This window comes from Astatotilapia calliptera, chromosome 17 (genome assembly GCF_900246225.1).
Source record: "Astatotilapia calliptera chromosome 17, fAstCal1.2, whole genome shotgun sequence".
Taxonomy (NCBI): domain Eukaryota; kingdom Metazoa; phylum Chordata; class Actinopteri; order Cichliformes; family Cichlidae; genus Astatotilapia; species Astatotilapia calliptera.
This window is the reverse complement of record NC_039318.1, coordinates 34,935,944-34,963,632: the sequence shown is the minus strand read 5'-3', so window position 1 is coordinate 34,963,632 and position 27,689 is coordinate 34,935,944. Positions and strand designations below refer to the sequence as shown.

Genomic DNA, 27,689 nt, shown 5'->3' with positions numbered 1-27,689 from the left:
AAAAGGCATTCTGGGACTTATGAGAAATGACTGAGCAGGACATAGAACAAAAACGTGAATACCTGTAGGTACAACAGAGATGGATGACACTTGCACACATCCCTGACATTTTAAAATGGCTTGTCTTGGGCAAATTAAAGTAAGACATCCACTGTAAATATGTCAGCGTTATGCTGATAATAAAGCTGGCTGATGGTGACAGATATAATCAAGCATGCACACGGCGTCTCTGCTATCCACAGACGCCCCACTCAATCATCATCAACCCTCTTGTGTATATGAGATAGATGTCAGGTGTAGGCCCATCTATTCCCCAGCCATAAATGCACTCGTAAATTTAGAAAGCGGACAAAATTAGCTGATGGATTCTCCTTATTACAGACCGTATTTGCATATATTTGCAAAACAAATTCACTCAGTTGGCTTCACATTTGGCCTGCGGAAAAATCAGGGCTGAAATTGTGGGTTGGCTGCATGAAGTGAAGTCAAATTATATAGCGCAGATGAAGTTTCAATATTTATGTGTGAAAGATGAAATGAGAGGGGGAAAAAATCAGTGTTTTTGATTTAACAGGTTAAAATCTGATGGACAGCCAGATTGACGGAAAGAATTCAAAGAAATGATGTCTGTTTAAATGCTACTGTTGCGCCCACAGTCTGGCCAAATTAAAAGATAAACATTTTTTCAGTATATACATCGTGTTACTTATTCATCAAGGGATTATGCTTTTAATGAACTTCAAAATACAGCTAATTAGTACGGTGGCCCTGAGAGGCCAAACGGACTGCAGCTTAAGAAAACACCAGAAAAACGCTGCAAAAGCACACAAAACACAACGGAAATAGGAAAAAACAGATTTCCAAAAGCGCAAGGGAAGTGTTTCTGGGGAGACAATAACCCGACGGACCAGTTGCAGGAACCAAAATATGCTACGAATTGCGCTGGGAGACACTTAAAAGAATTGGAGGATCGATCGGTTTTATGAGGAAAGAAAAGATGAAAGGTAAGTGTGTTAGCCTACCTATTAGCCTTAAAATCCGTCATCAGTATTATATGAATCATGATAAAACACGCCTACCATGTTTTGGTTCCTGCAACTGGTCCGTGCTTTTGGAAATCTGTTTTTTCCTATTTCCGTTGTGTTTTGTTTGCTTTTCCAGCGTTTTTCTTATTGCTGGTGTTTTCTTAAGTTGCAGTCCGTTTGGCCTCTCAGGGCCACCGTAAATTAGTGTATTTATTGATTACATCTTGGGATTGAGATGATTTTTAACTCTTCTGGAACAAAGTACAACAGGTGACTCCAGTTTATTTTCATCTAGTCGCAAACTACCAATCCAACAAATTCTTCCCCTTATCCAATGTTATATTAATCCATTACTGAAGTTTTGCATTAAATCCTCAACAGCAGTACTTGTACCTGAATATTTTCAAAGGAATGTTTTGGATTTTTGGTTTGTTTGTTTTTTGTTTTATTTATTAGTTTGATTTGTCATTCAAGTTTAAAAAAGATTCAAGGGATGAACCAGTTTTGTGTCTACATAATTAAAAATAGCAAAAATGATCAAAAACGCATAATTTGTTCCTAGCTCTTGAGTTGAATCGGCAGGTTTTATGGAGTCATGAATCCTAATTTGAGTTTTTTTTATTCAAATCGTTTTTAGTATGTATGGAGACGGTCAGGAGAGCAATACGTTACTAAGTGTCTACAACCCTCTCTAAACACTTTTCCACACTGTTACTATTACTCGACTCCACTCTGTTTTTAGGGTTTTCTTTTACACCTGTACCCAGGTACTTTTGTTTTGTTCCTGGTGGACCAGGGTTCCAAGCGAGCTGATTAGAGCTGAAAATGTGATGTCAGCAGGCTGCATGGCACTGATTTGTCAAAGAGTGAATCACTGAATCACTCATGGGAGCGACTCCTTCATGAAACATGAATTTGTATTTTTGTTTCTTGTGTTGGTGTTATCAGTTAGGATTTAGTTGAGTGTTATTCTAGTTTAGTTTCTATGTCCCCTTGTGTGTCAGCTGTTTCCCCATGTGTTTCCACTTCCCCTGATCAACTCCTGTGTATATTTAGTCTCTGTCTTTCATTCAGTCAGGTCGTCTGTGTATTTTCCCTCCACATCATGTCCTAGTAGTCACCATAGTCGCTATAGTTGTTTCACAGTTTTTCATAGTTACCTCAGTCTTGTCACAGATTTCTTAGTTTTTTAGTTTTCCCAGTTAGTTTTCAGTTAGCATTGCCCCTGTTTGCCTTTGCCTTGTTTTTGTCTCCTTCAGTGTCTGTATTTGGGTCAGTTTCCTTAAACACAAAGGCTGCTGAGCTGTGACCAAAAATGACTGAAACCAAGTCAAGTTGAGTTGAGCCGAGTAGGTGCTAGTGAAAAGACGCAAAAAAACAAAACACGGTGGAGGCTATCACTTTAAAGCACTTTAAAATACCCAGCACAGAACCAAAGTGCTGTACAGAAAATAAGTTAAAAACAATAGAATAACAGAAAACAGCAAAAATAAATAAATAAAACACATAATACATAAAAAATAAAAACAGCCCTATGAGGTCCGGTAATGGCGGCTGGCTGAAAGGACGTGCCCACTTCTGCTCCGCTATCTTTCTGTAAAATCCTGAATAATACTCGTTTGTTAGACATTGAACGACACCTAGGACAGCTGTGATGCCTCTCTCGCAAAGGAAACCCGGGAAAAACATTGGTAGACCGACTCAATCGAAATTATCTGACTTCACTTCTAAGTTGAACTCTGAGGCTAGCTGTGAAGCTAGCGTTAGCCGTGAAGATAGCGAGACTAATATTAACGCTAGCCAGGCGGTGGAGGAGGGAAATGATGAGCCGACTGAGAGAGAAAAGACGGCCGAAGGCTCAGACGTAATACTGGCGGCTATTGCAAGCTTGAAATCCGATTTTTCCTCCAAACTTGATGGTATTTTGTCAGCAATAGAGACCGTGAGGAAGGATGTTAATGAGTGTGCCAAGCGGGTCAACGAGGCGGAGGCCCGGATATCTGCAGCAGAAGATAGCATTACCACCTTGGAAGCAAAGGTACGGACTCTTGAAAATAACAACAAAAACCTCGAGGACAAAGTGCTGGATCTGGAGACCAGATCGCGACGATCTAACTTGAGACTTGTTAACCTGCCCGAGGACGCAGAAGGAGAAGACGCGTGCGCTTTCTTGGAAAACTGGCTACCGGAGGCTCTGAACTTGGCGCCGCTACGAACCACTCTGACGCTGGAGAGAGCGCATCGGGTCGGCCAGAAGAATATGTCAAATACCGCTGCACCAAGGACTATGATCATGAAGTTTCTAAATTACAAGGATAAAATGACCGTGATAAGAGCTGCCAGGGCAAAGGGACAGATTCTTTTCAAGAATCGCCCGGTGAGATTTTATGAGGACCTAGCGACCGGAGTGCACAAAAAACAGAAAGAGTTTGACGCCGTGAGACAACAGCTTCGCTCCATGGGTATCCGGTACGGCATGATTCCTCCTGCGCGACTGATAGTGACACACAACGGACAGTCCCGCATCTTTAACCTGCCAGGTGAAGCGGAGAACTTTGTGAAGGCTCTGAGGTCAGAAAGTGGACCGGGGTGAGATGATGTAATCATGGTCATACTACAGTGTGTTGGCATGGAGGGGTGATTACTGAGCTTTAAGTTTAAAAAGAAGTGAGAGGGAGAGAGAGAAAGGCCAGTTTGTTATATTTATTTGTTTATTGGTCCAGAGGCTCACAGCCACTATTAGTACCCTGATTTTCTTATCGTATTCAACAACGAGTTTTTTGTTTGCATAGCGGGGTGGGGTAAGGGAAAAGTGTTCAGGCACAGTCGGTTGATCCTCACTTTTGGGTGGAACAACCTTTAGCTGTTAGACAGGTGCCAATATGTATAGGGGGAGGGAAAGGGGTGCCCAAGTTCAAGTTAAAGGGGCATATTCAGTATTCATTGTTATGGATGTAGTTTTTGACATTCAGGTATTATTTGTTTCTCTGTCCTTTAATATTTCAAATGTGTTGGGAAGCTCATTCAGTGTTATATGTTATGTCTGGTGGGATAAGAATTAAAATTTCTTCTTGGAACTGCAGAGGACTACAAAAACTGGAGAAGGTAAAACAAGTAATGTCTAGGCTGAACTCTATGCACTCTGATATCATGCTGCTACAGGAAACGCACCTGTTGTCTAGTCAAGAGGCGAAGATTAGGAGGAGGTGGCAAGGCAGTATATATTCTGCGCCCTTCACTTCTCAGGCAAGAGGTGTTATGATCTTGATCCACAAATCTATACCATTTCAGGTGACAAGGGTTATTAAAGACAAGGCTGGGAGATATGTTATTTTACAGGGCACACTTATTACGGAAAAAATAATCCTGATAAATATCTATGCTCCAAACACTGACGACCCAAAGTTTTTTCATAATCTTTTTCTTACAGTATCATGTCTGTCTGGTAGCCTTATTATAGCAGGGGATTTTAATTGTACGTTGAACCCAGAATTGGATAGGAGCTCAGGTATTGATCTCTCTCATCCTAAAAGTAGGCAAACTATTCAACATTTTATGAAAGAACTTGATCTGAGGGATATTTGGAGGGATATGAACCCTAAGGTCTTAAAATACTCCTGCTATTCACATACACATAAATCATACTCGCGTATTGATTACTTTTTAGTTTCTGCCAATTTGAGTTATAAAATAAAGGACTGTCACTATGATAATATTTTAATATCTGACCATTCGCCAAACTCGTTAATATATGAAGATTTGCGACTGAAGAGAGATCCCCCTAGGTGGAGATTTAAACAAAAGTGGCTCCTAGACTCAGAATTTATATCTTTCATAGATAACCAAATAAACATTTTTTTTGATACTAATAGGGATGAAACATCACCCTGCTCAAGATGGGAAGCTTTTAAGGCCTACATAAGGGGTCAGATTATTAGCTTCACAAGTTATAGAGCAAAGCAAACTTATCAGAAAACGAAAAAGTTGGAGGCAGAGATTGAGATGCTTGAGGGAGAATATTTTCAAAGTTTTTGTCCAAGAGTCCATCAAAAGCTTCTGTTACTAAGAACACAGTATAATGAACTTTCTGCTTCTAAGGCAGCCTCACATCTTTTGCGTCTTAAACAGACATTCTATGATCAAGGGGAAAAGCCCGGGAAATTATTAGCCTGGCGCCTCCGTCAATTACAGAATGAGAAAAACATTGCCTCAGTTGAAAACAGTGATGGACAGGTTATTGTTGACCCTCTAGGAATTAATGAAACTTTTAAGGTTTTTTTTGAAAAATTATATAACTCAGACATAACACACATGGGACAAGAGCAAGATCTCTTCTTAGATACCCTTCAGTTGCCCAGCATTTCAGGACTAATGAGCGCAGATCTTGATACACCTATAACAAAGGAGGAGATATCTATAGCAATAGACCATTTGAAAACAGGTAAAGCCCCAGGCCCAGATGGGCTGCCGACAGAAATTTATAGGGTATTTAAAACTAAACTGCTGTCCCCTCTTTTTGACATGTTTTCGGATTCATTTGAAAAGGGAATCCTTCCGGTCTCATTAAGAGGAGCCCTGATAACTTTATTGCCCAAACCTGGTAAACCGTGCAATAAATGTGGTAACCTAAGACCAATAAGTCTTCTTAATGTGGATCTAAAGATACTTTGCAAAATTTTGGCTCGAAGACTGGAGAGATTTTTACCTGATCTAATTACCTGTGATCAGAATGGGTTTATTGCGGGTAGACAGGGATTTCATAATGTGAGAAGAGTGTTGGATATTCTTCATAGTCAGGAGGGAAAACCGGACACTGCTCTACTATCATTAGATGCCGAAAAGGCCTTTGATAGAGTTGAGTGGCCCTATTTATTTGAAATATTAAAAAGATTTGGCTGTGGGGATAATTTCTGTCGGTGGATTAGACTTTTATATAATGAGCCATATGCTGAAATACTGACAAATGGAATTATATCTAAACCGTTTGAAATTAAACGGGGCTGTAGGCAAGGGTGCCCTTTGTCCCCTTTATTGTTTATTTTAGCAATCGAACCGTTTGCCATTGCGGTGCGGTCCCATAAGAGCATAACTGGTCTATCAGTAAACCAACAGGAACACAGAATTGCTTTATTTGCAGATGATGTTATTCTTTTCTTGGAAAAGCTGAAGGAGTCTATCCCAGCCTTGTTGGATCTACTACACATATTTGGACGGATATCAGGATATAAAGTGAACAAAGAAAAATCTTCATTAATGATACTTAACTCAGAAGAGAGAGAGGGTGCTGGAAATTCTTTCCAATTCAAAATGGTAGACTGTTTTACCTATCTGGGGATTAAGATAGTGCCATGTTTGAGAGACATTGTTGGAGCTAACTACACCCCTATGGTAGACTCAATCACCTCATCCCTAGATAGATGGAAGCCCTTGCCCTTGTCACTTATAGCGAGAATTAATGTTCTTAAATTAAACATAATGCCCAAACATTTGTACCTGTTCCAGAACATCCCATTGTCACCCCCTGCTAACTTATTTTCACACCTGAAGACAATTTTTGTACGTTTTTTGTGGAATGATAGACGACCAAGGCTCCGTTTATCACTCTTGTACTTGCCGTATGAAAGAGGAGGCCTCAAATGTCCCAATCCACTTTGGTACTATTGGGCAGCCCAATTGAGGACTATGATGTATTATTTTACAGATAAATCCCCCCCGCCTTGGACAAATATGGAAAACAGTTCAGTACCTCTTCCCCTTCCCCAGTACCTATACTCAGCAAAAGTCAAAATGTTGAAAAAAAAGACAAAAAATCCTATAGTCAGAAATATGATTATGATCTGGTATCAGGTTAAAAAATACCTGGGTGAACCCACCTCTTTCGCACGCTTTAGCCCAATATGGGGTAATCAATTTTTCCCTCCAGGCAGAGCAGACCCTGGTTTTAGGAAGTGGGCTGACAAAGGCTTAAAGACAATAGGGGATCTCGTGGGATCAGAGGGTGAGATTTTGATGTCATTTGAGGAGTTGATTTCCGAGTATGATATCCCATGCAAACATCGATTTAAATATCTACAAGTGAGAAACTTTATTAGATCATCTCAAAATCAGTGTTTGTCAATCCCTCCGTTTTCCACTTTGGAAACAGAAATGAAAAGAGATTGCTTTGGAAAGGGAATAATCTCCAAATTATATAATATGTTAGTAGAGGGTTCCCCTGAATCTTCCTTAGGAAAACTTAATGCCTGGAGGGAAGATTTACAGGAGGACTTATCCTCCGAAGACTGGGAGGAGGCATGTGCTGAAGCACAAACACAAACTACCAATACTCGTCTCAAAGTATTGCAATATAATTGGCTAATGAGGACGTATGTGACTCCAGAAAAGCTTAATAAGTATAATGGTGATATCCCAGACTTGTGTTTCAGGTGTGGAGAGGAGAAAGGGACGTTTTTCCACTGTGTCTGGGAATGCAATAAAGTACAACGGTTTTGGAAAGAGATTAAACAAGCTCTGGATATTATATTGGGTACACAACTAGCTCTTGACCCTAAACTTTTTATTTTAGGGTTATATCCTGATGGACATCTTATGTCTAGAAAGGTAATTACCGCCCTGGACTTATGTCTACTGCTGGCAAAAAGAGTCATAGCACTCTCATGGAGGAAGACCAGTAAACCAAAATACATTAACTGGATTAAGGAATTGTCCACAACTTTACCTATGGAAAAAATTACTTACATTATCAAGGGGAAACTACCACTTTTTCAAAACATCTGGGGTCCCTTTATGCAATATATGGGAAATATGGATCTTGGCAGTATGGTGGATGGGGCAGATGGGGTGTAAATGTTGGTGGTCCTCTGCAGTTTCCTAAATTAATCTCTTTTATACTTGATCTTTAATGCTGTGTGAATTGTACATTTGAGTTTGTAACTTTGAACCATGCACAATAGTGTAACCGAGTTGATGTTGAGCAACCCTTGGAAATAGAGAAGCTTTTATATATATGTGTATGTGTGTATATATATATATATATATATATATATATATATATATATATATATATTTATTTAGTTGTTGTTGTTGTTGTTGTTGTTATTTTTTTTTTTTTTTTTTTTTTTTTGGGGGGGGGGGTTGTGTTTTCCTTTTCCTTTGTTTGACTAAGTTATTATTTACAGGTGATATAGTTTGTACTTCCACTTAACTGTTGCTCTCTAACATCTTATAAGTGTCTGATTTGCAAGGGAGGGCGATTGACTGTTATACAATAATTTAGCTGCCCTGGATGTTTCCTTTGCTGTGGAAGTACTCCAATTTCTGTTGGAAAAAAAAAACAGCCCTATATTAAAAAACAACATAAAACAGCATAGAATCAACTAAAAGCAACTAAAATAAAAATAAAAATAAAACCAAGATCTCACGTGGTGTCAAAGGCCGTGGTGTAAAGAGTGATTTAAAAACCTGTAGGGAAGAAGCCTGTCTAATCTCTGAAGGGAGATTGTTCCACAGTTTTGGAGCTGCTACAGCAACAGCACGATCTCTACGTTTACGCTCAGTCCTGGGTACAGGACTTCAACAGCTTCCTAAGCTATTGTTTTCTGACAAAACCATTTTCCACATTACGATTTGATTGTTTCCAAATCAGGTGAATATTTCTGAGTAGTATAAATCATTTGTATCTATTTTCCTGCACATCGCCTGTTGCCCGCTACAAATAGCTTTATTTTGCCAGCATCTCTTGAGGTCAAAGGAAGAGATGCGATGATTGAAGGCTGAAGAGAGGCAGAGAGAAGAAAAGGTGCTAATATCACTGTCAGTCAAAGCGAGGGCAGCATGGAGAGAGAATGAGACAGAGCGAGAGCACATCGCAATGCTGACTGCAAGGAAACAACACTCGACATACACAATCAGCTCATTAGCAGCAACGGAGCAAAACATCAAGACCATGAATTCAGACGAGGACACGTCTAAGAAATTGAGAAGCGTGGCAGTAAACCCATTATAACGCTTTTATATATTTATTTGTACAAAATACAGTAAAATGCAATATTTCTGGATGGTGGTGCCACAAAACTCCGTCCATACATCAAACCAGAGCCAACTCCTTTGTCTTTAACTGTCTAAATACTTATTCACCAAATGATAATGTGGTAATTAGTTGATACAAAAGGTCGTGTCAGGATTTTGTCCTTTAAAAAGACTTGATGTCTTAATGCTTGAGTATGTCTAATGAACACTGTGGTCGATGTCTGTCAACCAGGGTCGTAATTATGTTCGCCTGTCACTTCCTGACACAGGCTGTAGCTTAGCAACCTGGCACAGAGACAGAGCTAAAGTTGGATCTCATTTAAATATCCCTCAGAAAATTAAAAAAGAGGAGGACAGTCAGGTGTTCAGTGCGATATTTATGGCGAAGCTGCATTTTTGCAAACGTGAAGCCATCAGGACGGCTCCAGATGACCCTGAGCGCCTCCCACGCGTCCCTCACAGGACATCAAACTTTCTCCAGACGTCACGCCACTCATATGAATGTGGGCAGGTTGCATAATTACTGCGTGCCTCTAATAAAACAAAACACATGCTTTGGCCGCTCCGCCCACTGAACTCCCACCGTTCTTATATAAATAGAACAGTTTCTTCATGTGCTTTAATTGTTTTTTTAAAGGTGCAAAGAGACGGCACGTACTGTAGCTGATGTGTTCAGGTTCATGCGCTCTGTGCCTGTTATAGAGTTTTAATAAGCTTTTGCAATATAGAATAATTTTCCTGCAGCATATGTAATGTTTAAGTGAGTTTTTATTTAGCAGTGTAAGCAAGTAGCTGCTTCCACTGAGAGCTACTTTTACCTGAGTGTACTTCAAATGAGTTCTGATGTGTTGCTATTTCACCCTTTTGCTCAGTGCCTCTCCATCAGAATGACATTGCTGGGTCTCCACCGGTCTAACCACTTCATAGGCAGGCTGAGCCTTGAGACGGAGAAGTCTCATTCTAAGTGTGGATGCATTAATAGAGAAACAGAATACAACACTTTTCCAGCTGCAGAGTGAACAGGGCACACCAACACTCTTCTCGGTGCAAGCACAGTTTCCTTCCAAAGCTTAGGACTAAATGCGATGCAGGTGCAAATGCTAAGTCTTTAAATGGTTTGCATAATTCATTGTGGCCTGTTTTGCTAAGCTCTTCCCTTCTAAATCATTGAGATAAATTCCAAAAAATTATGTAAATATTAGAGATATAAAGTGTGATTGCAATCCAGTGGTGGATCTAGAAAATCTTACATGGGAGGCCAAATGAGGGACAAGAGGTCTAGCCAGGGTGGCACAAATCTCTTCAGTTAAGTGTGTGGAAATCTCCTATATGTAAAGTGAATCGACAAAATACTTATAATTATTTAATGTATCATCCCGTCTAAGAAAACAAAGAATATAAGAAGCTTTTGGACAAACAAGCAGTTGGTTTTTACAAATATTTTAAGGACAAAAAAGTTGGCAGCAGTGGGGCAGTTGGCCCCCACTTGCCCACCTTTAAATTTGTCCCTGGACTGGATTGATTGGAGCAGCTGACAGCCCATTTTAAGGCGTGCTAGGAGACTCATTAACCAGTAAGTCTTAGTCACACACAGACTGCCTTCATTCATATCATTTGTGATATAATGACTGTTGTTTGTTGGCTGGATTTAGAAAGATATTTCCACTCACAGTAGAGTTTAGAGTTCACAGGAACTCTAGACGTTGCAAAATGAAACTGAAGAGTTGCATTTTGCAACGTCTAGCATTAAGTAGGATGTGTATTATGTCACCTGTCTAACACAATAAAGAGTACATGTAAGGGCAATAAACAAAGTGCAGTATTCACTCTTTTGCCTGCATTTCCGGGTATTTAAGCTGCTAATCTGCTTTTTTCATCACTTCCATTCTGTTGTTCTCACTCTAGTCCAATCATCTTAGGAGCTTGGAAAGAAAAGCAACTGGACATCTTCAAGTTTCTTGAAAACATTCTCATCCTCGAAGATCTTTCAGCTCTAAGACCAAATGGCCCACCGGGCAGCTTTGGAAAATATGAAGGACTTTATTTTTATACATTTTGGGGCTTTTCCTGCTGATAAAGACCTCCCCCACAGCCATTCATGCTACACCAAATTAGTTAAGTAATGAATAAACAGTTACATGACAGAAAGGTTAATGTTCTTGCCACGTTCCTGGGTCTGTTGACCCAGTATTTTAAGTTTAAGTTTATTTAGATGTTTATGTTTAAGTTTAAGTTCTTCAGTTTAGCTAAGTTCATTTGTTTATTAGATTCCCTTTGTGTTTTCTACTCCTGTATTTAAGTTTCCCTCACCCTCTAAGTGTTTCATGTCGCGTGTCTTATGTTGTCAAGTTCGCGTTGTCGTGTCTGCTTTCCATTCTGTTTCCTGGGGTCCGTTCTTCGTACCTCGCTAAGTAAGTTAGCTGGATTTGATTGTTGACGATTTCGCGTGATCTTGGATCATTCGGTTCTCCGAAGCTCCTGGCTTCTGTCAGTCTGCCCCAGGGCAGCTGTGGCTACAACTGTAGCTGCCTCCACCAGTGTGTGAATGTGAGAGTGAATGAATAGTGGCATTGTAAAGCGCTTTGGGTGCCTTGAAAAGCGCTATATAAATCCAATCCATTATTATTATTATTATTATTATTATTATTATTATTATTATTATTATTATTATTAAATTACTTACGAGTTTAATTTGTCAGCAACTTTCTGCCAGCCCTCTCTCCTTGCTTTTGCAGCCTTTGCAGTGTTCCCTTGCGTTTTAATTAAACTCTGAAACTCCTGAAATCCCTCAATCAAGAGTTCTTGCTCTGCTGCCGAAAAATACCGAGCGCGCTCCTTCGACATTTTCGCCGACCAATCAAAGGGTTGCCGATCAATGTTTCTACTATCGATGCGTAGCCCCTGTTAAGCCACCCAGTGATCTCACATTACTTCATCCAGCTGTACTAATCGTCAACAACAGGTGTGTTCGGAGAACCGGAATAGCGAGCTCAAAGTTGGCGCGATGATTTGATCTTGGATGTAGTAAGCGAGGTACGAAGAACGGACCCCTGTTTTATTGTGAAAGTCCTTGTCTTATGTGCAGTGTGTCTAATTTTGCTTTCCCTTGTCTTGTTAGGTCTGATTTGTCCCAGCTGTGTTCCCACCTGTTCCCCATCCCCTCGTTATCCTCCTGTGTGTATTCAGTTTGTTTTCTTATTCGGTCTTTGTCAGGTTGTCTGTTGTCCTTTGTGCCATGTTTCCATGCATCTTTGTATCCACGTCAGGTTTCATGTTTTGGTTTTTTATGTTTATCTGTAGTTTCCCCAGTTTAGGTTATTGTTTAGCGTCACCTCTGCCTTTTGTTTTGTAAAGTTTTTACCAGCCTTAATAAACGTCTCGCTTTCTGTTAACATTCAAGTTTTGTTCTGCGTGTCTGCATTTTGGGCCACTTCACCACTCCATACACTCTGCCTCTGCCAGACTGACAGTGTTTTCAGCGTCTACTTAGAAATTCCTTTGAACCAAATACGTCATGTTGAATAAGTACGGCACAGCCTGGGCAGTGAACTGCCAGAACGTTTTCTATAATTTTACTAATTTATCATATAGAAAAAACTGAGATGTGCAGTTAAAACTTATTTATCTTGTATTAAGACATCTCAGGGACTAATTGTGCAGTTAAACATCATAAAATGACATAAAGCGGAATTTTACACGTCCACGATCTAAAATAAATCCATGCTGTACACTCTCTATACTCTGTACAGGATTTGAAAGATCCTGACTGCTCTCTAGGCTCAAATTTCAAAACCAGTGGATGATGTCATAGGTTTCCATGTCCATCTTTATACTGCGGTGCACAAACGGGTACATGATTACCTCAAAACCTTCATAATAACCAAATTTGCTGTTGGAAGAATCACTTAATTCTAGAAGGAACGGACCTAGTGAAAGGGATTTATGAGAGTTGTTTTATGTTTGGTCAACTTTTTGAGCAGTTTGACGTTCATCACAAAAAAACTGAGAAATCGTCTTTTTATTTCACTGTCAAGTTATTTTAGCGTTAGCAGTGATCCCAAAAGGTTTCATTACTTTTCTTTTTTTACCTCTTTACTCGCAATAATGGCGTTCTCCCCAGCATCATCTGGCCTTTATATAAGCGATAACAAGCAAATGGTGGCGTGCCAAAAATCTAGGCTTTAGCAACAGTAGAGCCCGACACAGCTGCCATCCAGTCTCAGCCTTGCTGTTGTCCTACTCTGAGATTAATTTGCAATGCACCTATACATTTAAACAGCAAAGTTTCCCGGCACGGTTTCCACTGTGAGAGAACGGAGACGTGCCTGTGCTCCTTCACGACGTGGTAGCATATGGTGTCCTCTGTAACTCCATCTGTTTCTTTGTGCCTCCTGTGCTCCAAGTGTGCCAGGGTGCGAGCCGAGGCAGAGGTACAGTTTCAGTGCCGTTTGTTTGGTTGTCAATTAGTAACGCACAAACTGCCAAGGCGAATTTCATGAAACTTGTTAGAGAAGGTGGACCCACGGAAATTTGGTCCTGATCCAGATGGCTTTAAAACTGTGAGATGGGTTGCTGGCCATGAAGGATGTGTATTCTAAAACCCTTCTAGACACGAGTAAATGCTATTAGCTCTCTAATTAAGTCACAATCTCAAGAAAACTTACACACGTTTCCAGTAATGTGCTTTTCAATCCACAGAAGGAGCTAATTAGATGGCAATCACTGCAAAAGTAAGCCTAATATCTCCAGATTATGGGATGATTAAGACAAGAAATGATAGGATAATGTGGGAATGTAGGCATTAGCTACCTTGAGCTGTTTCTAAGGAGGAATGAGTTAGATGTTTTGGCTCTCTTGCCACTTACTGCTTGTCTGACAAGAATTCAATCACACCGTCAGCTGTGTTTCTTCATCACATCACCACTAACAAAAAAACGCCCCAGAATTTTAGAGATTGTTATTCCTAATTCAGTCCCATTGAATCTCCGTGCTCTCCCCACAGCAAGCAGAGTGGAAAAGGGAAACGTCTCTTGGTAACCATCCGCTGTAAGGGTGATGATAATCCTCCAGAATGTCTTTGAGATATTTCCGGTGACAGTGGCCACTCTAACATTTCTGTGTCTTTACCATGTAGTCGTTTGGCAATTTGCAACCGCATCCTTCCAGACTCATAAATGTAAAGAAGACTGTGAAAGAAAGTAATAAACAGCTGTCATTACTATTGCATGTCTAGCATATATGTAATTAGGAGAATCAAAAAGGAACACATAGCAGAAAATGTCAAGCTGACCTTATCGGATGAAAGGCTCCATATTGTGTTCTTCCCTCTCTGTGTAAACTTTCAGACAGACTGCATGTTGATCTCAGAGTTTTCTTTTATTATCCGGCGTTTGTTTCTCTATAAATAGTCCATGGTTACAGTGCCTCAGGGTAACGAATGCTGTCTGTACTGTTGTTTGACCCATTTACAAAGCAAATAAAACTCACACACAACCAGGTGGTCTTTGTATCTTAATTTCCACAACAAGCTTGGTGTCAGAGAAGTGGGATTCGATGGCTGACGGGATCTGTGGTCTGAGATGGTAAAACACGAAGAGAGCCAACCTCTTGGACCCCAAACCACCTACACTGGGATATCCAGCTAATGCACCACGTTGATGCACAAATGGTTAGAGTTCTAACTTAAAAAAACAAAAAAGGCAAAAAAGAGAGAAAAACAGAAAGAAAACAGGAATATGATTCTTTCCCTGTGCTCACATCCATGAGCAGGGGCACCAGCCTAAGCAGGGAAGCCCAGACCTTCCTCTCCCTAGCCACCTTCTCCAGCTTGTCCTGGGGACAACAAGGCGTTCCCAAGCCAGCCGAGAGATATAATCTCTCCAGCATGTCCTGGTTCTGCCCCAGGGCCTCCTCCCAGTGTGTCCCAGGGATCCCAGGGGCTAAATTGTCCAGGGATTCTGCCTCCTAGTAGGGTCTCCCATGGCATATTGGTCCTGGGTGGGGGACCAGAGAGAGCGATTCAGAAGACCCCTATGAGTAGAACATCAAGGAAACGGTTCACCCTGCCCAGGATAGGGTGACCGAGGCCCCACCCTGGAGCCAGGCCAAAGTAGGGTGCCCGAGGGCGAGCGTCTGGTGGCTGAGCCTTAGTCCATGGGCCCGACTGGTCAGGCCCAACACTCACAAGAGGCGCCGTATTGCATTGTGTGCCAGGCGGTGGCGTAGAGTGAGGCCCTGGCGGACCGATCCCCAGCTCCAAAGTGGTGGATTTCATGTCTCCAAATGTGGTGAAGGAAAAGCATGAAGAAGGATCCATGAGTGTTATGCATGTTTAGGGAAAACATTTTGGCTTCCCGCAAGAAGGAACATTAAGACGGCTAATGCAGCTGGAATAAAAGAGATAAGAGTGCAGAGAGATGAGTTTGTTGAAATAGAAAATCACCTGAGAGCATTAAGTGGAAGTGTGGAAGCACGAATGCAGAGACAGACAGAGAGCTCAAGAAAAAAAAGCAGTGATGAGGATGAAACGGATAAATCTTCTCAGAGATACTTTGACACACTGAGGCTGTGAGGAGGGATGCAGAGTGGATCACGACCTCCCCCCGCCACCATGCAGCAGAGATGAACAGCACACGCCAGAAAACTCTGGTGACTCATTTCTGACCACAGCACGTTTACCACTGGAGGCTTTACATCATCAAGCCCACTCATCAGAAACCACAGCCATCCACACCCAGCAGCGATGTGCAGACCCTCCATCTGCCCCTCAAATGCCTAATAGAGCCACAGATTAAGGAGGCCACGATTCATTTGTCACACCCAAGCGATGCGACGGATGCAAACCAAGCAGCAAGTTAATATCCCATCATATGTATGTCCAGTGTTAACTGTGTTTGGCGCTTTAATGCTTTCTTTGTTGAGTTGTACTACCTTATAGGTTCACGCCAGTGAGGTTGATTGATCGTTCTCTGTCAGCCCAGTTGGTTCCACCCGTGTCCTCAACTCCACCTGCTTGGATTCCACCTTTTTTTGACTTTCAGAGTAAAATGAATGTTTTGTCTTTTCGTTTTATTTCATCCCTATTTAATTCTCTTCACTGAGCATCTATTGTCTGTTAATGATTAAATCTTAATATAAACAAACCTTTGATTTCACATATAAACATGAAATTTCCCCTTGTGGGATTAATAAAGGTATCTTACTTACTTACTTATTTCAGTTGCATTTTACTTTGTATTTTCAGAGTGTAGGTCTTCAGTAAATGTGATGTACTTGTGTGAGCATGGAATGGAAAATGTTCAGACTCCTCTCTGTGTCACGCTGACCTTGTTGAATAAAAGGCAGAAGATGTTTTTATTTAGGTCTAAGAATTAGTCATGAGATCGTTTAAGCCTATCTTTTTTTCTTCCTTTATTTCTCCCTCTAATTATTTTCTACTGTTGTTTTAACTTTTTATGTAACCGTAACAGATCAACAAGTGTCAAACTGTCTTGTCTTCACCTTTGACTTTAAATACTAATAGCTCCTTCTTCAGGGTCTGCCTCTAATTGCTTCATACTTTTTGAATTTAGCACCTGGAAAAAGAACCGACGTTTTCTCTGACTGCACTGATTCTTATTTGTAACAAATAATGGGTTCTTGGAATAAGTAGAGGACACAATGGGAAAACTTGATGGGCTTATAAATAGACCTCAGCGATACCAAAACATCGTCTCAGTGATCAAATTCAAGTCTCAGCTCTGTGTATTTGATCTCCTGCTATTCTCGTGTTTCTGTCTCAGAAGAGACTGAACAATTTCTCATGAGGAGCTTGGTCGGGTAGAGGAAACTCAGGATTCTGAAATCTCCATATACGTAGAGGATTTGTGGTGAGACAAAGACCGTTGCGAGCAGCACATTTGTCCTCTGGGAAGTGCTTTTTGTTTGTTAGCAGCCTAGCATCGACAGTTGCTTAAGATATCATTTTCAATTGTTGTTTGATGGTAGATACCAATAACAGCTTGAGCTGATTCAATTTTGCTGAAAATCGGGTCGAGGTCAAAGTCACACCAAATGGGAAAATCAGTAAAAACTTTATATTACCCACAACTTTTTATGGGTCGTCGTCAAACTTCGCAGCGATAAATTAGACCTTAAGCTGGCCAAGCATTCGACCTTTACCTTCATTGTTAGCAAAAAAAAAGTAATATATTTTATATGAAAGGGCATGGGAAAGCTGTAGAAAACACTCTTTAGATTTTCAACACTCTACGACGTCACAATGACGCCATAACAGGCTGACGTCAGCGTAAAAACGCCATAAAAGTGAAGTCTTTGCACTTTGAGGGGAGTTGCGCTCGTTTTGTGGAAGAGTGGGGGTTCATTATTGATACAAATTTTAAACTCTGTTCTATGAGACGATGTATTTTTGAGTGTACTATCCAACAAATTTCTTCTTATAAGTGTAAATGAAGAAAATCCTGTTATCCAACCACTGACAGAAAAATAAATATTTACGATACAGATCGTGTCCTTAATTAAATAACACAGATATCGTCCACTTTCCACATTTGGCGCCCACCTTAAAAATTATCACTATTTATAATACTGTCGAAATCTTGAGTCATCCCTCGTTTGTATGTAACAAGCTTGAAAGTCAGTATTTGAAGCTCATGACCACTTTTATTCTTCAACACAGCCTCTTTTGCGCAGCTTTCTTGTCATTTCTTACGCAGTCTTCAGGAAAGCTTCTCGACGAACATTCAAAGCTCTTCTTTGGATGTTGACTCCCTTTTGTTTTGTTCTCTGTTGAGATGATCCCACTCTGCTTCAGTAGTGTTGAGGTCCGGGCTCTGGGGAGGCCAATCCATAACTCATAGTGTTGCACTGTGCGTTTGTCTCTTTCCTGGTGTGCTTTTACTGCATTGATTGTTTGCATCATTGTGATGCTGAAAATGTTTTACAGCTATAGACGCTCAGTGCTTTCTCATTAAACCAAAACTGTCCAATTTGGATTCATCACTCCATAAAAGCGATTTCCATTCCACTTCTTGTGTAATTTTTTTTTGTACCTCAAACCTGTTTACCTTCTTTAAAAACTGCTTCTTGAGAGATAATATCAGCACACATGTATCATTGTAACTGATATGTGTGTACAGATGCACACCTATTCTTTGAACCTAGTTGTGTGTTGCTAGGCTGCACTGAGACTGAGCCGAAGCTGTATTTAGCACACTATCCTCACATGTGCTCTACTGCACATGTGCAGTGTCAAGATTTTACTCAGGAAAAAAGGTTCAAGTTTACAGGTTTACTGAAGTAGAGCTAACTATGACTCTTCCACACACTACTGGCAGGAAAAGGTGAATTGTCACAGTTTGACTTTGATATTTACATTTTTTTCTGTTTCCTGAAATACTTATCACGCTTGGTGTCAATCATTTCCAACCTTTTTCTTATTTTATCAGGTCTTCCTGAAACACAATCAGTGATGAATAAGATATTCCACATCGTCAAGGACAAACTTTGATTGATTGCATCAGGAAATGAATCGAATATATGAACGATCCCTTTGAGACTGTCATTTTCAAAATGCCCAAACACCCTGATGAGAAAGACTAATTTGTACTTTCATCAATTGGCAGAGTAAAAAAAATCAATGTAGTGAAAGGAGGACAAATCTGAAAAAGTAAAATAAAACTCAATTATAAACCATGAAGTGACCGAGCAGATGTTGTGAACGCTGCTCTGAAGACAACAGTACATACAGTGTGTCCTTTCAGCAGGCTCAGATTGGCTGTGCAGTCAACATTTGTGTAATCTTCCCAGTGCGACTTTTATGAGCTGTGAGCTGGCCCAGTGTTTCTTACTGTAATTAGAATCCAGTAACGACACAGGTGGCATGGAGAGCAATCATCGCCATGCGTTTTTTTTCTGCTTTCTTACAGTTGAGTCTGCTGTCTTCTAAAATACTGCTCTAAATTAGCATTGACCTTTTCCATAATGTTACCACATTGTTTCCAAAAAGTCAGGACCCTGTGTGCGTAAAACATAAAGATGCAATGTATTAATTGTTTAAATTCTCTATTTTTATGTACCAGCCCGGGTACTCATTATTAAAATGTGTAATGTTAGAAAACTGAATGTTGCACAACTGCTGCAGTTAATTGATAACATGACCGTGTGCGAAGGTGACACCCCAGAAAGTCTCAATAAATTCACTTTGTATAGAAATGATTAGAATTTGTGTTGCGTTAAATATACCTCACAGTGGAACATAGGCTGCCATCCACATGGTGTCTCTAACAGTGAAGGCCTTTAGTATTTCAGCAAGACAATACCACAACATTCTGCACTTATTACAGCAGCATGGCTCTGTAGAAAAGCCCAGACCGGTCACCCACTGGAAATATTACATGCATGAAACGTGAAATACGACAAAAACGGCCCTCAAACTCGGTGCTACATTTACTTAAAGTAGGAATCTTACATCACAGATACTCTTTGAGCAAAACAATAACAATGCTCACCTGTAAACGTGTGTTTCTTAGAGTCAGGGCCTTTATATCAATTCACTGAGTCAGTTTGAACCTTAAATATCTCTCAAGGCCGACTTCAAACAAAACATCTAGTGATTAATGCTTGAGTACTTTCCAGTGTTACTCAGATGCTGAATTCATTTACTTCATGGTGAATTGCACTTTCATGTTCATAGAGGTCTCTAGCGCTGCATTATAGCGCCTCCTGGTGGCTGACTCTGGCTGATCCGACTGAGACAAACTGTGTTAGTACCACTTGATGTCAATAAGGAGAAATAGTCACAGTATTAATCAGATTAAGTTCTAAATGACTTGATTTCTGTTCCGTTGTGTTCCTTCAAATTAACGAGGTGTTTAATAAAGGTGTTCATAGTTTTCATCATACATTTCTGTGGAACCACGAAACAGAGGAAGTAGTGTAGAGGGGGGAAAAAATGGCCAGTGAACAACATTGGTGGCAGCTGGTCTGGATGAAGCTGCTGACTGACTGAAATTTTCCCACACAAACATCTCGAGGGTTTACAGAAACTATCCAGCGAGCAGCAGAGAAGATGTCTTGCTGATTTCAGAGGTCAGAGAATGGCAGACTGCTTCGAGCTGATAGGAAAGACCACACGGGGGTCACGCCTATCAGGACACTGGGAAACGTTGCCTGGTGGTAGGGTCTGCATGTTGCATGAACAACATGACAGCATGGATCCATCCGGGCTTGTAGCAAAAGTTCAGGCTGCTGCTGGTAGTGTAACAAATGTGTGGGATATTTTCTTGGCACACTTTAGTCCCCGTAGTTTTAACTCTGCCAACCCGAATACTCGTGTCCATTCCTTTATGACGACAGTGTAGTCATCTTCTGACAGCTGCTTCCAGCAGGAGAACGCAGCATGTTAAAAAGCTCAAATCATCTCGAGGGGGCAAAAGAAGCTTCAAAAAGGAAGTAGGGAGGTGTACCTAATAAAGTGACCGTCAAGTGCACATATAACGCTATCGTCCATCTTCACGTGAAACTCAAACGAGTGCTCTACAGACTTGATTTTGAATATTTTATTCCACAGTTGAATGAAGATGGGAGCAGCATACTTACAGCATCAATGCACAACGTTTACTCGTGTTCACACCTACACACAGGTCACACTGCATTCAAACTAAACACGACAAATTACACATTCAGATTTGACTGACTTTGATCGCGTGAGTCACAAACCAACGCGATCGGATTTTCGTTAGGATGAATTTTATGATTGAAATCTCGTGCATATAAAGAAAACGACAACAAATAAGCAGCGGAATTAACCACATCCACAAATCGAGCACGAGGGCACGTACAGACGAGCAGAAACAAAAACGTCTAAATTAACAGTGAACATCTCGACACACATCTTGGTCACCTCCAGTGGACTCGTATGGCTTGGTCACAGTGAATATCGAGGTAAAAATGTATGTACATCTTCAAATAGTCCCATTATTATAAAGTTCTGTCAGCGTCCATCACTGGCACAAAATGCTTTAAAAAAACCGTCCCACATCAAAAGAAATCTAACCTTTACGTTACGATTATATCATTTTTGGTCTCTTTAATTATACTTGCAAAAGAATAATTTTGTTGTACTACATTTTACAAGTGCTGTAGAAAAAACTGCCGTACAAAAACAAGGAAGCCTCATAAGTAGACTTGACACAACAAAATAAACATTTTGTTAAATTTACAAATTAAATCTTCTGATTTCCTGAATCAGTTACATTTCTTATGTCAGAATTATGAATCTTAAAAGAAGCTAATTTATTTGAGAGCCCGATTTTTTTTATTCCATATTGAAATGTTATTTTTTAACCTCGACAAGGATCAATGCTTGAAGGGGGAAAAAAACTGTTTGGGGTAAAAACAACATGCGAGTACAGTATATTAAACATTCTTCATTATGATTTAAATCTACACCAGCGCTCTTACAATACTGAGATCTCCCACTGTTATTATTACCAACATTTTTTGTTAATATCAATTTCATTCAGTCATCAAATGATTCACAGTTGACTGGCAGGATTTACCTATGAGTGTTTTGAGTGTCATTGAAAAGTACTTTTTTTTTTTTTTGCCAGTCAAATACAAACTGGAGATACTGATTCTGTCTGTAGGGAGAATAAAACCCTACAAATTCAGAACAAAGCCGTGTGGTTAGTGTATAAAAATGATATGACCGTGTCGGTCTGATACTGAGATGTAACAGAGGCTTTGCTTTGATTTTTAAGATGTTCTGGTCCCCTGTAACACAGGAGAAAATCCTGAAATGATTACTTTAGTCTTTTCCTCACCACATAAACCTCTGCGTTGCTGTGCTGTCCGGCCAGTGGAAGGTCTTGGTGATGAAGATGTAGATGGTGGCAACGTTCACGGCCGTGTACAGGAGGAACTCCCCGATGAGTCTGGGAAGGGAGGGAAGGGGCATGTGCAGGCGATACATCAGGTATGGAACGATGAAGTACCTGAACTCCAGGAGCTTCTGCGGGACTGTGGTGGCCACGAGGCAAGCCAGGAAAGCCAAACTCCAAAAGAGAGAGCGCGATTTAAAGGAGTCCAGAAAATTCCACCCGGCGAAGATGTACGGAGGGATGAGGAGGAAACGCACCAGTTCGTGCCTCTGGAAAAGTTTCTTCCACACATAAAAGGGGAAATGGCGGTTATCAGCCAGGAGGTACTTGTGGACAAAGGTGAATTTCCACACCAGGAGCAAAGAGATGCCGGTGACCAGGAGGAAAAACAAAGGCTGCTTTTTGAGAGCCTGCAGGAAGCGGAGGACGCGGTGGTAACACAGCGAGACGGGGAGAGAGAAGAAGAGGGAGAAGGAGAAGAAGTAGAAGAGCTGGGGGAAGTTGAGGCAGGCCTCGTGGCTCGTCCTGTCGCCAACCACGATCCCATCATTGAGCGCCACAAACACCAGGAAGCCAACGCCGACCAGCGCGTAAGGCCAGGCCACCAGCAGCACCGCCTTCACGTGATTGGGTGAGGTGAGGAACTCCAGAGTGAAAAGCAGGATTCTCTTAGCTCCGCTGAATGACAGCGGGATCTGGGACGGTGCAGACTTCTCGTCCCTCTTTTTTGTATGCTCCACCCTCCAGGCGTCATCCATTTTCCCTGCCACCAGAGTGGCTGCACAGAACGCCACCCAGATGATGTTCGTCTGACGGAAGAGCACGGAGCAGACGCCCAGCAGCGCAGAGGCCTTGTGGCAGCCGTACAGGGTCATGAGGTAGGTGAAGAGGATGAAGAAAGTAGATCCAGCGTCGGTGTAGTAGAGGAAGTTAAAAAAGTAGAGCACAGGGAAGGTGGACAGAGACAGCGCTGACAGGACTCGGCGTGAGGTTGTCCGCATCTAGAAGAGAAGTTAATGTGACATCAGAAAAAAAAAAAATTAAGTCACTTGTGGTCTTGTCTTCGTGTCCTGGACTTACCTTCTCCCTGAGGTGCAGCTTGCAGAGGAGCAGATAGATCAGGTAAAGGTTGCCACAGTTGAAGAGCAGGTTGATGAAGCGCAGCATGGCCGTGGAGCACACCACCTCGCCTGTCAGTTCGGTGAGCCACACCACAGGCTTGATGACTCCCACTGAGACGAGGTAAAGGCCTGGGAGAGTGGTGATCATCGGGTCCCACTGCATGAATTAAAAACATGTTAACACGGCACAAGGTGTAAAGTTCACTTAACATGTGGAGTGAGCGGATAATGGCTCTTGAGTGGGGAGTTGGGGGGCTTCCGCTGTGAAGGGCCACACCAATAAGCTGAGCTGAGCTTCACGGTGCTCAATATTAATTGTATCCCTTTATAATCTTATTGTTGTGGCCCTCCACAGGGATATTTCATAGCACTGTCAGTTCTCTTGGCTAGTCTGTGATACAAGTATTTAAAAAAAAAACAAACCTGTGTTTGCATCAGCACTCACTTTATTATTACAGCCAGGCATCGAACAACCAACTTTTGGATTAGTAGACGACCTGCTCTGGCTCCTGAGCCACAAGACAAAAGCCTTTTTTTAGAATCTTCATCTATATGTTATCTTAAAATTACAGCCCAAATGATATAGCAGTCTGTTGATACATATGAATGTCGTCCAATGGAGTATGTGACGACACAAATTTACAAATAAAGTCATTTAAATTTCATCCACCATGGGTCTAATGTTTTCTCCTGTTCCAGTGGCACCTCAGCCATCATTTAGAAGGCCCAGCAGGGCCTGCATTTCCCGAGGACACTCAGGAAGAATCATCTCAGTTAAATGCTCCTCCTGCTGTGCTTCTACAGAGCCACCGCTGAGAGCATAGTTCATTACACTGTGGTACATGGGGTTCATAGCAGCAGATAAAAAGGCCCTCCAGAGAATCACCAACACTGTTGTTCTCTTCCTTCCCTCACAGACATTGCGAACAGCCCCAAATCATCATCAAAGACTGCTCTCATCCAAGTCACCATCTGTTTGAACTGCTGGCTCCGGGTAGGTGTTACCAATCCTTAAAATCCAAAACTCCCAGATTCACTACGGGCACTAACGTCCCCCTCACCAAACAAAGACAGCTCATAACAGTTTATAAAACACACTTAAACGTGTCACTTTATCTTGAACTTGATAAAACGTCATGCATTAATATGCGTACGATGTGTTATAGGAGAACTACTTTTATGCTTGTATCCAATTATTTATCTATTTAGCCCTAGACAAGGAAAGAGGCTCCAGTAGATTGCAGGCATAACATGAGTCTGGTTGTAGGAAAAGACAACCCCCTGTCAGACAGTCCTAGAGACTGATTGCCAACTCTCTTGCAACCACTGACTGCTAGGAGGAAAGTGTATTCCCTGATGACAACCACTTAGCCAATGAAAATGTGAATTTCATTCCTTTAGTGGTTGCTGGAAGGCACAAGGTTCTTTGGGCTGCCAAGGCGGTCGTTTACTGGTCTCTTGTCCTACGTGCCTGGAGCCTCGCAGGCATCTGCTTGGACCCAGGCATCATGTTACTCTGCTGCATGTGAACCAGACAGGGCTGTGATGAATAATAACCACCCCAATCTTTTCTCTGCAAGGCTTTAACACTTTTTAGAAAACTCTCACTCTCTCATGGATCCCTGACTAAAACACCATCGTTTAGCCTAGTTTCCTCTAACACACACTGCTTTCACTGTCAGTCAGATGCCATGCATCATGTCACATGAGGATGAACATGCAACATGTCTTTACAGATAGCCATTAGTAATGTAAGGTTTACAGAGCTTCATACAGATCTGAGCAGTTAAGCTTCACTTCACCACAAAGTCCCTTGCTCTTTTTAAAGCTGGCCCACGTGACATCAATAAATATAACCCATCCAGACAGGCATACCATACTGATACAGCCCTATATGCCCAGTGTGGAGATTAACCCTAATCGAAAGCCCCGCTGCTCTTAGCTAACCTTAATCCGCCTGATAATGGCGGGCTCACCCTCATCACTCACACTTTACCTCGTTGAATTTTCCCTGGCAGTATTTCTGAGCTTGGGGGACGTGGAAGATCTCGTCCATATAGGGCTCCCTTTGCTCGCGGGTCACTCTGGAGAACAGCAGGCAGGATATTAAGAAGTTGGTGCTGCACAGAGCAGTGAACATGTAGCCTTCAAATTTCTCCATGTTTGACGACGAAACACGGTGTAAAACTGAGAAAGGTTCAGACCAGAGCTAGCTGTTAGACTTTAGAGTATCTCGCATAACTACTAGACTCCAGAATTTAAACCGCGGGAAAACGTTAATTTAGAGGAAACTGTCTGAAACATGTCCACCGTTGCTAAACGGAAGAATTTTTGTGATTTTTGACAGCTGGCGGTCCGATTCAGAAATAGGCTCGGTACAGAAACTCGTGTAAAACCATAGGTTCCGGTACTATGCTAAATACTTTAGCGTTGGATTATCTGTCGAGTAATATCTGCCTTACACATATGTATGATTTATTTTGGATGATTATGTTATTGACTGCCGTTTTACTACCTTGTGATATCCTTTTTTTTCCTCCTAGGAGGAGATTTCCTCTGACGCGGTGTCACCGTGTTATGGTTCCCCCCGCCGTGTAGAGACTTCACGTGAAGCACCGTGGTCCGTGTGCCGTTTATAGAATTTTATCCAACCTTTTGTGTGTGTGTGTTTTGAGAATGCATCTAACACAAAAGCTGGAGCTTTTCCCCGACCACAGAGTGACCCAGATGCTCTTCAAAGAAGTCAAAAATGCTGCAGAGCTGAAAAAAAGCGCCATGGAAGGGAAAATAAACGGTGCCTTGATCAACCCTACGATGGTGAGCCTTTTCCGTCTGTTTTAGCAATGCTTTTTTTCAAAATACGCCTGTGTTTTATTGTATAAAACACATACTAATAAAACCGTTAAGTACTCGTGTCTTTCACTGAAAAATAAAAATTGAGAATTACCTGGAGTCTTGCTGTTTGCTTACGTTGACCCTGTGCTTCCATTTCCAGCTGGTGGATCCTTTTCAAGTGCTGGTAGCTGCCAATAAAGCCGTTCACTTAGAGAAAATAGAAAAAATGAAGACAAGAACTCTTTACTCGGAGATCATCTTCAATCTGTCCCCTACAAATAATGTAAGTGAGAAGAAGAAGATGTTTCTGTGATCCATGTTCCGATTTTTGAAAAAAATATGTTACTCTTAACGTAGTTTTAGATATGTAAGCTATCTGTATGCTTCCACTAATATAGATCTCAGAGGCCTTTAAAAGATTTGGGATCTCAGATGGTGATGACTCCGTTCTGATCGTTATGGTTGACAGCAAAGATGAGTCCCAGGTCGTGTCAGACATTGCAGCCAGGGTGGAGGGCCGGCAGGTTCCAGTGGAAGAGATTTCTTCACTGTCAGACCACGCAAAGATCAAAAAGGTCGCTGCTTTTAATTAATCTGCATTCCACACTTGTATCTTGTTATGTTACAGGGGTGACAGGCTGCACAGTTGTTTCTCCTAATGTTGCTTTATTCCCAAAACATTCTCAGATGTGGATTATATCCAGTCCCAGACTAAATGAAAAATTCAGGGAAGATCTGACAAAAGAAAAAAAAAACTGGGCCTAAAATCATGTTATAACCCACAGAGTACATAATCAATTGCAGTTTCCTCACTACCGCTTTAACACTTTGCTTGATGAATTTAAAGAATATTTTAATTTATTTTTTCCCTCCATTACAGCTGTACAAAGTCACTCCCCAGGAGGAGAAATGTGGGAGTCTGCTTGATGCGGTCGTATGCAGAATGGCCACCAAGGATGTTATGTAGGTTCGGCGGGATATACTAGGTGCGATTAGAAACTTCTGTGACTTTTATGACTTCACCCTTAAAGAAATGAAAGACTACGCTTTGAGCTCCACTTCAACACACTGTCCTTGTGCAGGACTGGACTACTTCCAGCACCGCTGCTATTTTTAGATCACTCCTTGAACGTCTCATTCTGTCCACTGGAGCAATTCAAACGTTAACTTCTGTGTCAGGCTGAAACAGCTTTGACTCGGAGGGTCATCAAAGGTTATGAGAGCGGCTTGTCCACCTACAGCCCACAGACCAAACAGCACACAATCCAAAAGCAACGCATCAGGATCTAGACGATTTTTTTCCCCAGCATTCATGCGTTGTGCACCAAGGTCAGACTTATTCAAGGATCTAATATCCTGAGGCATTCAAGGGACGGCATTTAGTAGAAATGACGTAAATCTGTACACTGTAAATCGAAAACACCAAAGGTTGGGATTTTTTGTAGCTCACCACTGGTTACATACAGCCAGATACGACTCTGTTCTCTAAAATGAAGCCAAATGTAACAGATTCATGCAGTGTTGCACCAGAGACCACCTTCGAGGGGGGACTGTTTTTGTTTTTGCAGAGTTGCAGAACTTTATGATCACACCTTGTAAGACCAGGATATACCTAATAATATCTGAGAAAATGTGTTTTTTTTTCTCTTCACAGCAGTTTAACAATAGATCCGTTGTCAATAGATCTATGTCTGTTTTTAATACTAGCCCAGCACACTCTTAAGTTTAAACCAACAAAAATTGTCAGTCTTGATCTGTGTACACTGGGCTCAGTCAAAATAAATCTTATTTTTCTTAAA

General features: G+C 41.3%; 2 protein-coding genes across 5 annotated transcripts; one reads left to right on the top strand and one right to left on the bottom strand.

The window, feature by feature from the left end:
• Positions 1-911: 911 nt before the first annotated feature.
• tprkb (Tp53rk binding protein) lies at positions 912-27,689 on the top strand. Of its 2 annotated transcripts, XM_026147064.1 has the most exons (7): positions 912-1,004; positions 23,973-24,049; positions 25,599-25,675; positions 25,773-25,872; positions 26,051-26,173; positions 26,289-26,465; positions 26,771-27,689. In XM_026147064.1, the coding sequence occupies exons 4-7, from the start codon at positions 25,783-25,785 to the stop codon at positions 26,855-26,857; spliced, it is 477 nt and encodes a 158-aa protein (XP_026002849.1). In that variant the 5' UTR covers positions 912-1,004; positions 23,973-24,049; positions 25,599-25,675; positions 25,773-25,782; the 3' UTR covers positions 26,858-27,689. The 2 variants fall into 2 exon arrangements, with proteins under 2 accessions (XP_026002849.1, XP_026002848.1); XM_026147063.1 differs by having other exon boundaries at positions 25,599-25,872.
• Positions 20,597-25,424, bottom strand: alg10 (ALG10 alpha-1,2-mannosyltransferase). 3 transcript variants are annotated; one of them, XM_026147060.1, is made up of 3 exons: positions 25,052-25,424; positions 23,015-23,212; positions 20,597-22,935 (listed from the first exon to the last, which is right to left on the bottom strand). In XM_026147060.1, the coding sequence occupies exons 1-3, from the start codon at positions 25,214-25,216 to the stop codon at positions 21,874-21,876; spliced, it is 1,425 nt and encodes a 474-aa protein (XP_026002845.1). In that variant the 5' UTR covers positions 25,217-25,424; the 3' UTR covers positions 20,597-21,873. The 3 variants fall into 3 exon arrangements, with proteins under 3 accessions (XP_026002845.1, XP_026002846.1, XP_026002847.1); XM_026147061.1 differs by lacking the exon at positions 25,052-25,424 and adding an exon at positions 23,501-23,959; XM_026147062.1 differs by lacking the exon at positions 25,052-25,424 and adding an exon at positions 23,479-23,525.